At 51.5% G+C, this 15,389-nt stretch overlaps 1 protein-coding gene across 1 annotated transcript; it reads left to right on the forward strand.

Moving 5' to 3' along the window:
* The first annotated feature begins 14,382 nt into the window (after nucleotides 1-14,382).
* MIF (macrophage migration inhibitory factor) lies at nucleotides 14,383-15,208 on the forward strand. Its single transcript, XM_045886416.3, has 3 exons — nucleotides 14,383-14,607; nucleotides 14,769-14,941; nucleotides 15,022-15,208. Exons 1-3 carry the CDS (start codon nucleotides 14,500-14,502, stop codon nucleotides 15,086-15,088), a joined length of 348 nt encoding a protein of 115 aa, XP_045742372.1. The 5' UTR covers nucleotides 14,383-14,499; the 3' UTR covers nucleotides 15,089-15,208.
* Nucleotides 15,209-15,389: the final 181 nt, after the last annotated feature.

Below are 15,389 nucleotides of genomic sequence, written 5' to 3' on the forward strand. Positions count from 1 at the left end.
GGGTGCCTAGCTGGCTCAGTCAGTAGAGTGTGTGACTCTTGATCATGTGTGACTCGATCTCTGGGTCGTGAGTTTAAGATTTTCTTTTTTTTTTTAATTTGAGAGAGGGAATGAGATAGAGAGAGCATGAGAGGGGGGAGGGTCAGAGGGAGAAGCAGACTCCCCGCTGAGCGGGGAGCCCCATGCGGGACTCGATCCCGGGACTCCAGGATCATGACCTGAGCCGAAGGCAGACGCTCAACCAACTGAGCCACCCAGGTGTCCCTCTGGGTCATGAGTTTAAACCCCACGTTGGTAGTAGAGATTACTTAAAGCTTTAATAAATAAATAAATAAATAAATAAATAAATAAATAAATAAATAAAAGCTTTAAGGGCAACCCTCACTGGTCCCCTCCCTCTTTGGGAGCTTTGTACTCTATCGGTTAATAAACTTTACTATCGCTCAATAAACCTTGCTTTGCTGCCCACCAAAAAATGAATGAATGAATGAATGAATGAATGAATGAATAAATTAAAAAATAAAGCTTTAAAAAATAGTGAATATATGTCTAGCTATAGAAGAAAAACAAACAAAACAAAACTATAGAAGAAACTTTTCCAAAATGATTATACTGTTTTATTTTTTTTTAAGATTTTATTTATTTGAGAGAGAGAGTGAGAGAGAGAGAGCATGAGAAGGGGGAGGGTCACAGGGAGAAGCAGACTCCCTGCTGAGCAGGGAACCTGATCCCAGGACTCCGGGACCGTGACTGGAGCTGAAGGCAGACGCCCAACCGACTGAGCCACCCAGGCATCCCTGATTATACTGTTTTAAGTGCCCACTAGCAACGTATGAGAGTTGTGGATGCTGTAGAGCTTCATCAGCACTTTGTATTGTCCATCTTTTTAATTTAGCCATGCTGCAGGCTCTATAATGGCATATCATTGTGATTTAATGGTGGCATTTTCCTGATGACTAATCATCATAATGCTCATCATAATAAAGTTGAGTATCTTTTCATGTGCTCAACATGGCCATTCATGTGTCTTTTGTGAAGAATCTGTTCAAATCTTTGGTCCACTATTTTTTTAAAGAAGTTAAAATTTGGGGTGCCTGGGTGGCTCAGTCAGTTAAGCATCTGACTCTTGGTTGCAGCTCAGGTTGTGATCTCGGAGTCATGGGATAGAGCCCCTCATGGGGCACCAGGCTCAGTTCAGAGTCTGCTTGAGATGCTCTCTGCCCCTCCACACCTCAAATGAATAAATAAATGTTTTTTAAAAAGAAATTAAAATTTATCAAAACTTACGCACACAACTTAGCAGGCAGACCTACCTTTGGACTTCCAACTGGGAATGTCAAGTATAGACCTAAATGCTTCGGTTTTCTGACTCTTCATCTATAAAATGAGGCCTGCTAGGAGGATTGAGACTGCTGTACGTGTATATGAGCATTGACATAATGGGATTAACCGGGGAGGATCTCCTTCCTGGAAATGGTCATTCTGCAGGTCTGTCTGCGGAGGGCTTTCTGGAAGTCCTTGGGCAAGTGTGTGTGTGTTCCTGGCTGAGAGCTGCCATGAGTGGCCTGTGTCCTGCCACATGGCTCCTGTGGGGGCTTCCAGGCCCTGTGCCCACAGACACCCCTGCTTTAAGGATGCTTGAGACACACAGAGCACTGTAGCGGGGCAGGAGGTGGTCTGGTCAGGCTGGGGAGGGAGAGAGATGCCAGAGGGCCACACCTGACTTTGTCCTGCCAAGGAGACAAGTCGGGGCCATGAGGAGCCCTGCAGTGGGTTGACTATAACCCTATAAGTGATTGTCTAAGCCAGGGCACTGGTGAGTGGAGGGGTGGTCTTGGTAACCCCAGTGGGATAGCAGGTGTGAGTAGGGCTGTCCTGCCCCCTTTCAGAAAAAGAACAGAAAAACAACTGATGGGGCGCCTGAGTGGCTCAGTCGGTTAAGCATCTGCCTTCAGCTCAGGTCATGATCCCAGGGTCCTGGGATTGAGCCCGGCATCGGGCTCCCTGCTCGCCAGGAAGCCTGCTTCTCCCTCTCCCTCTGCTGCTCCCGCTGCTTGTGTTCCTGCTCTTGCTATCTCTCTCTCTCTCTCTGTCAAATAAATAAATAAAATCTTTTTTAAAAAAATAAATGAATGAATAAATCTTAAAAAAAAAACAACTTATGCACATAAATACTTAAAGACCATACATAGCACCATTTGCAGTTGAGAGAAGTGTGAGCAAACATAAAGGTGCAATACTAAATTGTAACTGCATAAAATAAACTGTAGTACCATACTGTATCACTGTAACTGAAAAAACTAAAAACTAAACAAAAAGAACACAACTGGGATGCTTGGGTGGCTCAGTCGGTTAAGCATCTTCTTTTGGCTCAGGTCATGATCCCAGGGTCCCGGGTTCGAGCCCCGCATCGGGCTCCCTGCTCAGCGGGGAGTCTGCTTCTCCCTCTGCCTTCTGCTCCCCCTGCTTGTGCGCTCACTCTCTCTTGACAAATAAGTAAGTAAATAAATAAATAAATAAAATCTTGTAAAAAAAGAGCTTAAAGAAAAGAGATTTTATTTTTAAGTAATCTCTACACCCAGCATGGGGCTTGAACTCACAATCCCGAGATCAAGAGTTGCTCGCTCCACCGACTGAGCCAGCCGGGCGCCCCTCTTCTGATAACTTTAATGTGCGTGGGCTGACCACAATGCCAGGATTTTTGAAGAAATGGCGGGTTGAGTTCCCATTTGACATTGTTCTTCATCCCCACCTCCAGGTGACAGCTTCTCAGAAATTCCCTGTCAGCTCACCTGCCCTGCTCTGGATCTTAAGTTTCCTTCTTGTCTCGGCAATGTCTCCTCCTCACCCGGTTTCTCCGTGGCACGGGATGCCTATACAGACAGACCTTGAGGCAGTAGTGGATTCCAGCTCAAAGATTTCTTCCCCGAGACCAGGTCACCCCAGACTCCAAGTCCTTCCAGCGACTGCGTGAGGAGGAGCTCCAGGTTGCCTTTGGGCCCGTCTCTACCTCTGCCAGCCGCAACCTCTGGCCCTCGCCAGCCACCAGTGCTCCCCGACGCCAGCGCCCTGATTGCGACAGAAGCTAAAGTCACACTCCGGGTGGGGGGGGGCCTGCCAGGGGCCATCACAGCAGCCCCCAACTGCTCCTCCCAGCAGGGCTCTCCCCGAGGCTGCCACCATGTTCACAGAGCACAGGGAGAGCCTGTCCACTATTTTTTTTTTAAGATTTTATTTTGGGGGGTGCCTGGGTGCGACCCACCCCTGATTTCGGCTCAGGTCACGATCTCAGGGTCGTGGGATCGAGGCCTGCAACCAGCCAGGGAGTCTGCTTGGGATTCTCTCTCTCCCTCTCCCTCTCTGTCTGCCCCTCCCCACCCCTTTAAAATAAATAAATCAATCTTAAAAACGTTTTAAGAGATTTTATATTTCTCAGAGAAGTTTTCATTTCACAGCAAAATGGAGAGGAATATACAGAGATTTCCCATATACCTCCTACCCCCTCACATGCAGGGCCTCCTTTATTATCAACATCCCCCTACCAGAGTGGTCCATGTGTTACAATGCATGAACCTACATGGACGCATCATTAACATCCATAAGGCCATGCTGTACATTCTCTGGGTTGGAAAATGTAGAGTGACATGCACCACCATTGTGATATATACAGAGTATTTTCACTGCCCTAAAAATCCTCTCTGCTCTGCCTAGTCATCCCTCCCTTCCCACTGATCCTTGGCAACCACTGAGTTTTTGCTGTCTTCATAATTTTACCTTTTGTAGAATGTTCTATAGTTGGAATCAAACAGTATGTAGCCTTTTCAGATTGGCTTCTTCCACTTAGTAATATGCATTTAAGTTTCCTCCGTGTCTTTGCACAGCTTGCTAGCCCATTTCTTTTTAGCACTGAATAATATTCTGTTGTCTGGATATACGACAGTTTATTTATCCACTCACCCGGTGAAGGACATCTTGGTGGCTTCCAAGTTTGGGCAATAATCAATAAATTTGCTATACACATCCGTGTGCAAGTTTTTGTGTCAACATAAGTTTTCAACTCCTTTGGGTAAATACCAAGGAGCATGACTGCTGGATCATAGGGTAGGAGTATACTTTATTTTGTAGGAAACTGCCAAACTGTCTTCCAAAGTGTCTGTAGCATTTTGCATTCCCAGTGGCAATGAACAAGAGTTCCTGTTGCTCCACATCCTCTGTAGCATTTGGTGGTGTCAGTGTTCTGGATTTGGGCCATTTAACAGCTGCTAGTGATATCTTATTGTTGTTTTAATTTACATTTCTCTGATGACATATGATGTGGAGCTACTCTTCATATGCTTTTTTTTTTTAAGATTTTATTTATTTATTTGAGAGAGAGAAAGAGAAAGAGCACATGTGTGCATGAGGTGGGACAAGGCAGAGGGAGAAGCAGACTCCCCACTGAGCAAGGAGCCCGATGTGGGGCTTGAGCCCAGGACCCTGAGATCATGACCTGAGCCGAAAACCAGAGTCTGTTGCTCCACCGACTGAGCCACCCAGGCGACCCTATCAGATATGTCTTTTGCAAATATTTTCTCCCAGTCTGTGGCTTGTTTTTTTTTTCATTCTCTTGACAGTGTCTTTCACAGAGCAGAAGTTTTTAGTTTTAAGGAAGTCCAGCTTCTTTCTTTTGTGGATCGTGCCTTTGGTGTTGTATCTAAAAAGGCATCACCAAACCCATGGTCGGTCACCTAGATATTCTCCTAGTGTTCACCATTTTAATTAGGTTATCTTATTATTTTTGAGTTGAGGACATTTTTCATACATTTTAGACGTCAGTATTTTGTCAGATATATGTAATGCCTATATTTTCTTGCAGTCTGTAACTTGCCTTTTTTATGTTCTTAATAGTGTCTTTTTAAGAGCAGAAATTTTTATTTTGCTAAATCCAATATATCAATTTTATCTTGTATGATTAATGCTTCTTGTGCCCTAAGACATCTTTGTCTATCTCAACATTGCAAAGATTTTCTCCTAAATGTTTGATGGTTTTAAATTTTACATGTATTTTTTTTAAGATTTTATTTATTTATTTGACAGAGAGACACAGCAAGAGAGGGAACACAAGCAGGGGGAGTGGGAGAGGGAGACGCAGGCTTTCCGTGGAGCAGGGAGCCCGATGCGAGGCTCGATCCCAGCACCCTGGGATCATGACCTGAGCCGAAGGCAGACGCTTAATCATCTGAGCCACTCAGGTACCCCTACATGTATGTTGAGGATCAATTTTGAATTCATTTTTGTGTATGGTATGAGATGATTTTGTGATAGTGACGTCAGCCATCTTCCCAGGCCTGGGGATCCTGATGGGACAGGCCACACTTGGGCAACCAACACCAGCAGCATGGGGGCTTGGGGACACCAGTAAGTCTTTCTGTCCTCAAATGATTTTTTAAGTCCTGTGGCTTGAAATCTCCTAGTTTGGGTTAAGGCTGTCATTAGCCTTCCCATCTGAGTGTGAATTGCCTGGTGAGGCTCCACAGGGCAGGGACGGTGGTGGTGCTGGTTGGGGGGGTGGTGATGGTGATGGAGAGATTGGGTGCAAGCCTCAGAGCCTTCTTTTTTCAAGACAGGGAGAGGCTGGGCCTAGGTCTCTGGGGAAATGGTGATGACACTGTGAGAGAGGAGAAACTCTGCCCCACTGGCTCTCTTTTGGGCGCCCTCCTGGGCTGACATCCTGATCTCGAGCTGGTTAGGAAGAAGCACAGGACAAAGCAGACGCTCTGCAGGCATGGAGCAAGGGAACGAGGGGTATAGGCAGGGTTCTATCAAGGATGCATCTGGCCTGGACTCTCCTCTGCCTCCCCAGGGAGCTCCTGGGTGACCTATGGGCCTGGGCTCTGCTCCCTGGGAGTGGTACTCCAGCTTGCCTCCCTGCCCCTGCTCCCTGAGAGCCCACGCTATGTCCTCCCTGACTGCAGAGACACCGAGGCCTGCCTGGTGGGTGAATCCCTGATTTGGGCCCCCAGACCATTCTTGATGGAGTGGTCCTACCAGCTGGCCCCTTCAAATCCCTGTCTACTGGTGTCTGTCAGTCCCCACATCCCCCTGAAATGCTCTCCTCCACAGCCAAAAGCCCCCCAGCTCTGACTCACCTGCCCGACCCCAGATACAGTGTGGCTTCTCCCCTCCTCCAGAGCACCAGGTTGGCTCCCTCTCCCGGCCCACACCCACCACACTCCCTTGCTTGCTAGTTACCTGGATTTTTTTTTTATTATTATTTTTTAAGACTTTATTTATTTATTTGTCAGAGAGAGAGAAGAGAGAGAGAGCAAGCACAAGCAGGAGGAGCTGCAGGCAGAGGGAGAGGGAGAAGCAGGCTTCCCGCCGAGCAGGGAGCCCGATACGGGACTCGATCCCAGGACCCTGGGATCATGACCTGAGCAGAAGGCAGACGCTTAACCAACTGAGCCACCTAGGCGTCCCTAGTTACCTGGATTTTGAACCTCAGCTTCCCAGGGAGAGGCTGGGCCAGCAAACCTGGCTACTGGGCCCCATGCACTGCTCACAAGGGTCAGGACCGCACGGCTTCCAAAGGGCTGCATCTGATTCTGTGTTCGCCCTCACCCACTCCTCTCCCGACCCTGACAATCGGTTCCCTCTTGATAGGACACAGGTGGTCCTCTCCATACCTCAGCTGAATCGTTTATTGATTTCATTGATTCCTTCAGTGTATCCATCTTCTCTTAGGACCCACTACATCCCAAGGTGTCCACCACTGTCCCTGTCCTCGGGCGGCACCAGCGTTGGGAGGAGCGGTGACCCTCCCCTAGAAGAAAGTCAGTCTCACATGGGCGCCTGTGTGGCTCAGATGGTTAAGCATCTGCCTTCGGCTCAGGTCATGATCCTGGGGTCCTGGGATCAAGCCCCACATTGGGCTCCCTGCTCCTTGGGGAGCCCGCTTCTTCCTTTGCCTCTCTCTCTCTGTCTCTCATGAATAAATAAATAAAATCTTTAAAGAAAAATTTATTTATTTGAGAGAGAGAGCACAAGCAGGGGGAGGAGCAGAGCTGAGCAGGGAGCCCAATGCAGGGGATCGATTCCAGGACCATGGGACCTGAGCTGAAGGCAGACGCTTAACTGACTGAGCTGCCCAGGCGCCCCAGAAATAAGTACCTTTAATTTCCTTGTTTTACACAGGAGAAGAGAGGCACACGAAGGCCGTGGCTTGTCTAAGGTCCGAGGTCACACCACTAGGTGGCGGGCCAGGACTGCACCTGGGTGGTCTTGATGGGGTGGGGGGGGCACCACCCTGCTTCCGCTGCCTTGGCTGTTTGGCTCCCTGATCCCATTCTGTGGAGGAGGGCCAAAAGCCACCTGAGGGGGCCAAGGTGACACTGTGGATTAGTAGTGGAATCAGGCTTCAGCCAGCCCTAAGGGTGGGGCCAGGACCAGTGGCAGGGCGTGGAGGCCAAGGAGGCCACGCGGCCACAGCTCAGGCTCTGCAGAGGCAGGTGGGGAGGCAGCCCACAGCGTGGCCCTTCACCACAGAGCCTGCAGGAGGTCAGAGTCATGTGCCACGGGTTCCGTGGCTCCATTCTGTAGGCAGCAGGAAAGGAAGGTAAGGGACACCCAAAGAAGGACGAGGATACTGAAGGGGAGCCCAGGTCCCACAACCGAGGCTCTGGGAGTGGAGCAAAATTCCAGGGGCAGGTGCCAAATTTGCAGACACACACACACACACACTCACCCCCCCCACCCCCACCCCCACAGTTTTCTTTGGAGGCAGACCATGAAAATGCATCCACAGAGGCCCAGGGTGATGAGGCCTAGAGAGGGGTGGGTTTCCAGCTGGAGGTGTCAAGAAGGCTTCCTGGGGGCCATGGCTGCTGCTGGATGGAGATAGGAAAGCCCGGGACCGAGCAGAGGTGCAGGAGGGGATGCCCAGCATCCATGGGGGAGAAGAGCTCTGAGATAAGGTGAGGGGCCCTGAAGGCCAGATAGAGAATTTATCCTGCAATCAGAGGGTGCCAGACCCTCCAGTGGTCTCTTCCCACGACACTCCAATGACCAGTGGCCCCACACTCTCTGAGGTGCCCACCCCTCTAAGGCGCAGACTTATGTCCCTTCTGGGAGGTGAGGATTTCCGAGAAGCCCAGGACACCACCTTTGTTGGCTGCTGTGAGCTCTCGAGGATGTGGGTCTGAGCCGGGCTGCACCACGGTCACCTCCAGTGTGGCAATGTGGGCAGGTTTGTGCCCTGGGGGCTCCTGAAAAGCCTGGCCTCGGCTTTGAGGGGATCCCCTGAAGGTAGGAGCAGGTGAGGACAGGACGTGGGACACCATGGAAGGAAAGCACAGTCACCCTCTCTGTGCAGGCCCGCCACTGGGGTTCAGACCTATTAGCTCATTTCCTGCTCCAGGACACTCGGTTACAATACAGTAAGTCCAGGTAGCATTTACTGAGCCCCTACTGTAAGTCAGGGACTTTGCACTTGTCCTTTCAGCTCCGTTAGCCTTCACACAAGTCAATGGGAAAGGAATTACCACCCGAACCCCCCGCCCCCGCCCCCGCCCTGTTCTGGAACTGAGGCTCAGAGCGTTTAAGTGACTGCACCCAGATCACCTGCTCTGAACCATGTTTCAGGGTCCTGTGGGGGTTAGGTGGCCGTGACTGTGGGCTCCCCCACCACGCCTAGGCCCCTCCTTTGCAATGTGGTGGTCTCCTGGCAGACAGCCCTCTTTGCAATCCTGTACCTTTAGGTACACCATCACCAGTGGGCGTGATGACACCCCAGGTCTTTTTCCACTATGACTAGAAGGGGCGACAATTGTGTTTGCTTGTCTGTGCTGCCAAGTTACCACATTCAATGAACAAGGGCACGGGGACAGTTGAGGGCTCAGGGCCGGCTCAGTTCTTGCTGTAGAGGTGATGAGCCTTGAGTGACCGAGGGAGGGATGCTGAGGGAACCGAAGCTGGTGGGAGCCAATGGAAGAGTGGACTGCCCATGGACAGGGGCTGCCACGTGGGGGGAGGGGGAGGCAGCAAGGGGAAGAGCAGGTGGCCCCCCAGTGGGGTACCAGCAGCCCTCTCTCCTCCCCAGACCCTCCTTCCAGCTCCATAACTCAGATCCCGTCCCTGAGATGTTCCCTGCTTTCAGGGTCTGCTGGGTGCTCACGTGGGCCATATTCCCCCTTATCCAGCTGGCCTTTCCCTTCTTTGGGAGGTTTTCTTCCGTCCCACTTCTGTGCCCAGCATCTCTTACCCACTGGACAGTTCTAGGTAGTTTTCCTGCAAGCTTCTTTGCTGCAAGCATTTTGCCACATAATTGGCTGTGAGACAGTTTTGCCGTAAAAGATTAAAAAAAATAAATAACTGGTTGAGTTCTTTGGTTTCATCAACTGGTGGACAGTTTGGTTTCAATGCTCCATTGACACAGTCCTCCCGTTTGCATATTACATAAATCTTAGCCCTCATGATGGTCTATACGGTGGGGCAGAGTATTGAACCAACATTTCCCATAGAACTATGGAACGGCTATCAATGGACGTGTGACAATCCGCCAAAACCAAATAACAGTGTAGAAGCTTTTACAATGTAAAACAAAACCAAACAAAACCAACTAAAACTAAACTAAGACTAAAAATAAATAAATAAAAATAGAACTACCTTACAATCCAGTAATCACACTACTGGGTATTTACCCAAAAAATACAAAAACATTAATTCAAAGGGATACATGCACCCCTATGTTTATAACAACATTATCTACAACAGCCAAATTGTGAAAGCAGCCCAAGTGTCCTTCGACTGACAAATGGATAAAGATGTGGTATATATATACAATGGAATATTACTCGCCATCAAAAAGAATGAAATCTTGCCATTTGCAAGGATGTGGATAGAACTAGAGGGTATTATGCTAAGGGAAGTAAGTCAGACAAATACCATATGATTTCATTCATATGTGGAATGTAAGAAACAAATGAACAAATGGGGGAAAAAAGAGAGAAACCAAGAAACAGACTCCTAACCATAGAGAACAAACTGATGGTTACCAGAAGGGGAGGTAGGTGGGGGATGGGTGAAATAGGTGATAGGGATTAAGAAGTGCACTTGCGATGAGCAATGGGTGTTGTATGGAAGTGTTGAATCGCTCTATTGATTCTAAAGAGAGAGATACCTGTTTCCAAACACTAGGATGCGTATTTATTTATTTATTTATTTTTAATTTATTTGAGAGAGAGACAGAGCATGAGAGGGGGGAAGACCAAAGGGAGAAGCAGACTCCCCGCAGAGCGGGGAGCCGACTTGGGACTCGATCCCGGAACTCTAGGATCATGACCTGAGCTGAAGGCAGTCGCTTAACCAACTGAGCCACCCAGGCGCCTCTCTTAATGAAGGAAGAAAGTTTAGCAAAAAAAAGAAAAAAATGTGATACGAGATGAATAAAAATAAGACCAAAAAAATGCGTAATACTAGATTTTGAAAACAAGTGCATAGGTACAATCCACAAAACAAAACCAGTTATTTGCACAGAATCTCCACCCGTTTTATTTATTTTATTTTTTTATTTTAAAGATTTTATTTGTTTGACAGAGACGCAGCGAGAGAGGGAACACAAGCAGGGGGAGTGGGAGAGGGAGAAGCAGGCTTCCCGCCGAGCAGGCAGCCCGATGTGGGACTAGATCCCAGGACCCTGAGATCATGACCTGAGCCAAAGGCAGATGCTTAACCGATGGAGCCGCCCAGGCGCCTCCCCCTCCACCCATTTTAAATGTATTCAAATATTTTACATTTCTCAGCAAAGTCTTGGTAATTGTTTTCCATGTTTCATTAGGTCCTTTTTGCTGAATGTCCCTCTTTTACGTTTCTTGATTTTATCTTTTATGGCAACACTGCCTTATGGCCAGTCATGTGGCTGTTTGCCACGGAAATGCTTGCAACAAGGACGCTTGCAGTAAGAATGTCTGCCGTGCCACTGAACGTGGCCACTCAGGAAGCCCTCAGCAGCAGCCAGGACCTGCAGTGGGGCTGTGAATGACACAAACCCTGACCAGCAGTGCTCTGAGTAGAGAGGGGCTCCTTTTTCTATTGTGACTGAAAGGCAGCCGAAGGGGCTGGGCAGAGCTGTCAGAGCCCCAGGCTCCGCTGGGCTGCCACTTCCTGCTCCCTCGCCCCGGGGTTTTTCCAGCTCAGTGTTGCCTGACATTTGCTGCGCACCTGGGGGTCATGTCCAAGTTCTGGGGTGGGGGCAGAGGGAAAGAGGCGCAACCCTGCCTCCATCAGCAAAGCAGCTGCTTCTCCACAAACCCCACACATTGCATGAGCTTCATGTGGCTATGCCTGGTTGCCAGGGGCAGCGAATGTTCTAACCAGACAGTCACTGTCAGTGAGGATGAATTCAGAGAGGATTCCAGGCAGGTCAGCCTGCCAACACCGCCCTGTGCACACGTCCTGCTGTTCAGCACATAATTATCGAGCCCCTATCGGGGCCAAGTGTATTACCTTTCTATTGCTCCTAGAACAAACGACCACAAACTTAGCAGCTTAAAACAACACAGATTTATTATCTCACAGTTTTTTTGAGTCAGAAGTCCATCATCAAGTGACCGGGTCTTCTGCTTAGGGTCTTGTATGGCTGAAGTCAAGATGTCTCTAAGTCAACTAGGGAAGAACCCACTTCCAAGTTCATTCAGGTCGTTAGCAGAATTCAGTTCCTTGTGGTCGTACCGCTGAGGCTCCTGGCCCCCTTATCTTCAGAACCAGTAATGGTACATTGAGTCCTTCTCCTGCTTTGAGTCCACTTCCCCTTCTGCCGCATCTCACCGAGAGTCTAGCTGGAGAAAATTCTCTGCTTTTAAGGGCTCATGTGATTACATTGGGCCCACCCAGATAATCCATGATGATCCCCCTATCTTAAGGTCTATAACTCTAATTACATCTGTGTAGTGCCTTTTGCCACGTAACGTAACATATTCACAGGTTCCAGGGATTAGAGCGTGGACATCTTTGGAGGCCTTCTGCCTACCACTGAGGCAACGAGCCAGGAGGTGGGCATACAGCAATGGCCGAAAAGAGACAGTCCCCTCTCTTATGGAGCTTAACCATCCAGCAAGGAAACACTAACTCACAAATAGAAATGTGGTGATGGCCTTGAAGGACAGGAGAGGTGCTGGGCACGTTACAGGACCACATTACAGCCTGAAGCTCTGGGGCTTTCCCAAGGAACTGAGGCAGGTGAGGGAAAGTGAATGCAAACTGCATTTCAGGACCAATGCAAGAGCCAAGAGCCAGGAGCATGGTACTGAAGGACAGTGCACAAGACTCAGGGAACAAGGGAGGGTGCTGCTAGACGTGGGGTGGGGAACTGCTTACCCAGGGCATTGTGGCAGTACCACCTCCCGTATCAGTGGGGACTCTCATCAGTATTTAGGCCACGTGGTCCTCACAACACTCCTCTGTAAGGCAGACACTATCATCCTTAAATTACAGGTGGGGAAACTGAGTCTCAGACAGGTTAGTGAGGCGTCCACGCTAGTAAGGGGTGGGACGGGGAATGAGATCACCTCCCCAGATGCCCTTCTAGAAAGATGGCACTGACTGCTACTGGGGAGGGTCAGAGTAAATGGTAAATAGCTCGGAGGCTGTCTGGATCAGGGAAGACTGCCCTAGGCTAAAGAAACAACCCGAAATTTGCAGTGGCTCACCTACTGGGGCATCGCCCATGTTTGCTCGTTTGGATCCATCTCGGCACATTCCACCATCTCAGAGAACCAGGTGCTGGCTCTTGAATCTTCTGCCTGGAGTCACTCTTGTCCCTTCTGTTCACATTCCATTGGGCCAGGCAAGTCATATGGCCAGATCCGCTGCCAGGGGGGCAGAGAAATAGACTCCTCCCCCAGGAAGAGCAGTCCACCATGGTGTTATCAGAGTCCATGCTAGGCCAAAGATGAAGCCAGCTAGCTTAAACTAAGGTGGTGGTGGTGGGAGGGGCTGGGATCGGGGTGGGGGGGGCAGAGAAGGGAGGTTAAGGGTGACAGTGGGGGGAAGCACATTTCACTGGCAGGCCAACAGGTGTGGGAAGAAAAGTCACACACTTGGATTTGCACACAGGGGACAGGAAGTGCCGAATTGGCTACTGAACTCGGAGGAGGGCCCCGGGCTGTAGACAAGGCATGGAGTGCATCAGTCCATCAATGGTAAGCGAGCCCTGGGCGCAAGGTGTGAGAGTGAGGAGGGAGGTAGCCTGGGGCCCAGCCGGAGGAAGCAACACTTGCAGGTTATTTGCACAACCGGGCCATGGGACCTACTTGATTGGATGCTGGCTGGTCCCACAGGCACGAGTGTCCTTGCTGTATCACATGGCCACAGTCAAGGCCAGTGTGTGCTGTGCCCCCTTAACCAGATAGCACCTGCCAGGTGCCAAGGAGAGCTCTGTGCCCCCTCCAGAACCCGAGAGAGATCTGCTCCCCAGCACAGCACCCTGACCAGCGGGGCTCCTCAGAGGGGGAGTGGGTGGCCGCTTAGCCACAGGCCCTTCTGCCCAGTGATGGCAAGGCCTGCAGGCATGGCCAGGGCCCCAATCCAGCCACTGCTCTCTCCTCTTCCTGCCGGGTCATGGCTATCTTCATTCACCCATTCGTTCATTCAGCCAATATTTAGTCTGTGTCTCTTGTATGCTTGGCACCCACTAGATGCCCCCTGAGCTTACCATTAGTGGAAAAGACAGAAAGAATTCTCTAAGGACTCTCAGGAAGGGCATCCCTACAGGACTTAACTAGGGTGACGCTTCCCTGAGGAGCAAAAGCTCGCAGAACTGCAGAGAAGTTGTTCAGGGGAGCAGGGGCTTGGGGGTGGGCTCTGAGACTGAGTTGCTGACCACCTCTGGCCTATGGAGCCCTGTCTAAGCCTCGGCATCTCCCAGCGTCCTCACTCACCTTAAAGAGCAAGGTGCAGGGAAGGCACCTGGATAGTGACTCTGACTCTGACTCTACCTTGGATGCCCCCCTTCTGCCTGCAGCAAGGACTACCTCTCCCCATCTCTCTCTCTCTCTCTCTCACACACACACACACACACACACACACACACACACACACACGGCCGAGTAAACATCAGTGACTAAATGAAAGGACTAACAAAGAAACGAAAGACAAGCAGATTTCTGGCCGCCACGGGGAGAACGGCTTTCAGAGGGTGCATGGGGCCGGGACGCCAACGCCCAAAGTCCCGCCAAGGGGCGGGGGGGGGGGGGGCAGACTCCTCCGTCGGCGATGACGTCACCAGTCGGATGGCTGCGGCCGCACGGGGGCGGAGCCTCTGCCTGCGGTGACGTCACCAGTTGGGAGAGACCCGCAGTCGCACGGAGGCGGGGCCTCCGCCGGCGGTGGCGTCACAGGAGGCGGGGCCGCGGCCGCGCTAGGGGGCGGCACCGCGCGGCGGTCACGTAGCTCAGGTTCTCGGGCTGCTACCGGACGCGCGTCGGTTAGTTCCTGTGCACCAGTCCCCGCCGTTTCTCCGCCAGCATGCCGATGTTCGTGGTGAACACCAACGTCCCCCGCGCCTCCGTGCCGGACGGGCTCCTCTCCGAGCTCACTCAGCAGCTGGCGCAGGCCACCGGCAAGCCGGCCCAGGTTTGCCGGGAGCGAACAGGGAGGGAGAGGGGGTGCCGGCCGGACGAGGTGGTCCCGGGCTGGGGGGCGGGGGAGGCGACTCCGGGTTGAGGCTCTGGACGGGGAAGGGACGAGGTGGGGGGTTGTCCGGGGCCGCCTGACCGCACCCCGTCTCCCCACAGTACATCGCGGTGCACGTGGTCCCAGACCAGCTCATGGCCTTCGGCGGCTCAAATGAGCCGTGCGCGCTCTGCAGTCTGCACAGCATCGGCAAGATCGGAGGCGCGCAGAACCGCTCCTACAGCAAGCTGCTGTGCGGCCTCCTGGCCGAGCGCCTGCGCGTCAGCCCGGATAGGTGAGTGGGGCGGCGGGGGTCCCCGAGGGGCGGGTGGGGGGGCCCTCAACCCCCCTGAGCCTGGCGTCCACGCCCCGCAGGATCTACATCAACTACTACGACATGAACGCGGCCAACGTGGGCTGGAACGGCTCCACCTTCGCGTGAGGGCCACGCCTGCCTGACCCGCCTGCACCAGGCCCTGCCACCCGCAATATTGTGCCCGCTTCGCGCCCCCCCCAGCGACCTCCACCTCCAAGTCGGGATAAATAAACGGTTTGGAGGCTGCATCTGCCTCGGGCTTCCTTGGTTTTCGGAGGAGTGGGTGCAGGGCTGGAACAGTGACCTGGGAACCGAGGCCGGGAGGGTTGCCCCCTTGGAATCTACTGTTACGGTCCTTTCTCCTAGTTTTGCCCCATCAGAGGCCCCAGCCTTGATTGGCATCTTGCCCGGGGCCACAGACCCAGGA

Source organism: Mirounga angustirostris, unplaced genomic scaffold (genome assembly GCF_029215605.1).
Source record: "Mirounga angustirostris isolate CCGP_5_RB_7025 unplaced genomic scaffold, mMirAng1.0.hap1 SCAF_14, whole genome shotgun sequence".
Taxonomy (NCBI): domain Eukaryota; kingdom Metazoa; phylum Chordata; class Mammalia; order Carnivora; family Phocidae; genus Mirounga; species Mirounga angustirostris.

Bases quoted from the DNA above. Each gene is read 5' to 3' on its own strand.
- MIF (XM_045886416.3), top strand. From the start codon at position 14,500: ATGCCGATGTTCGTGGTGAACACCAACGTCCCCCGCGCCTCCGTGCCG. The intron at 14,608-14,768 runs GTTTGCCGGGAG...GTCTCCCCACAG, and splicing joins CCACCGGCAAGCCGGCCCAG to TACATCGCGGTGCACGTGGT. The intron at 14,942-15,021 runs GTGAGTGGGGCG...CACGCCCCGCAG, and splicing joins CTGCGCGTCAGCCCGGATAG to GATCTACATCAACTACTACG.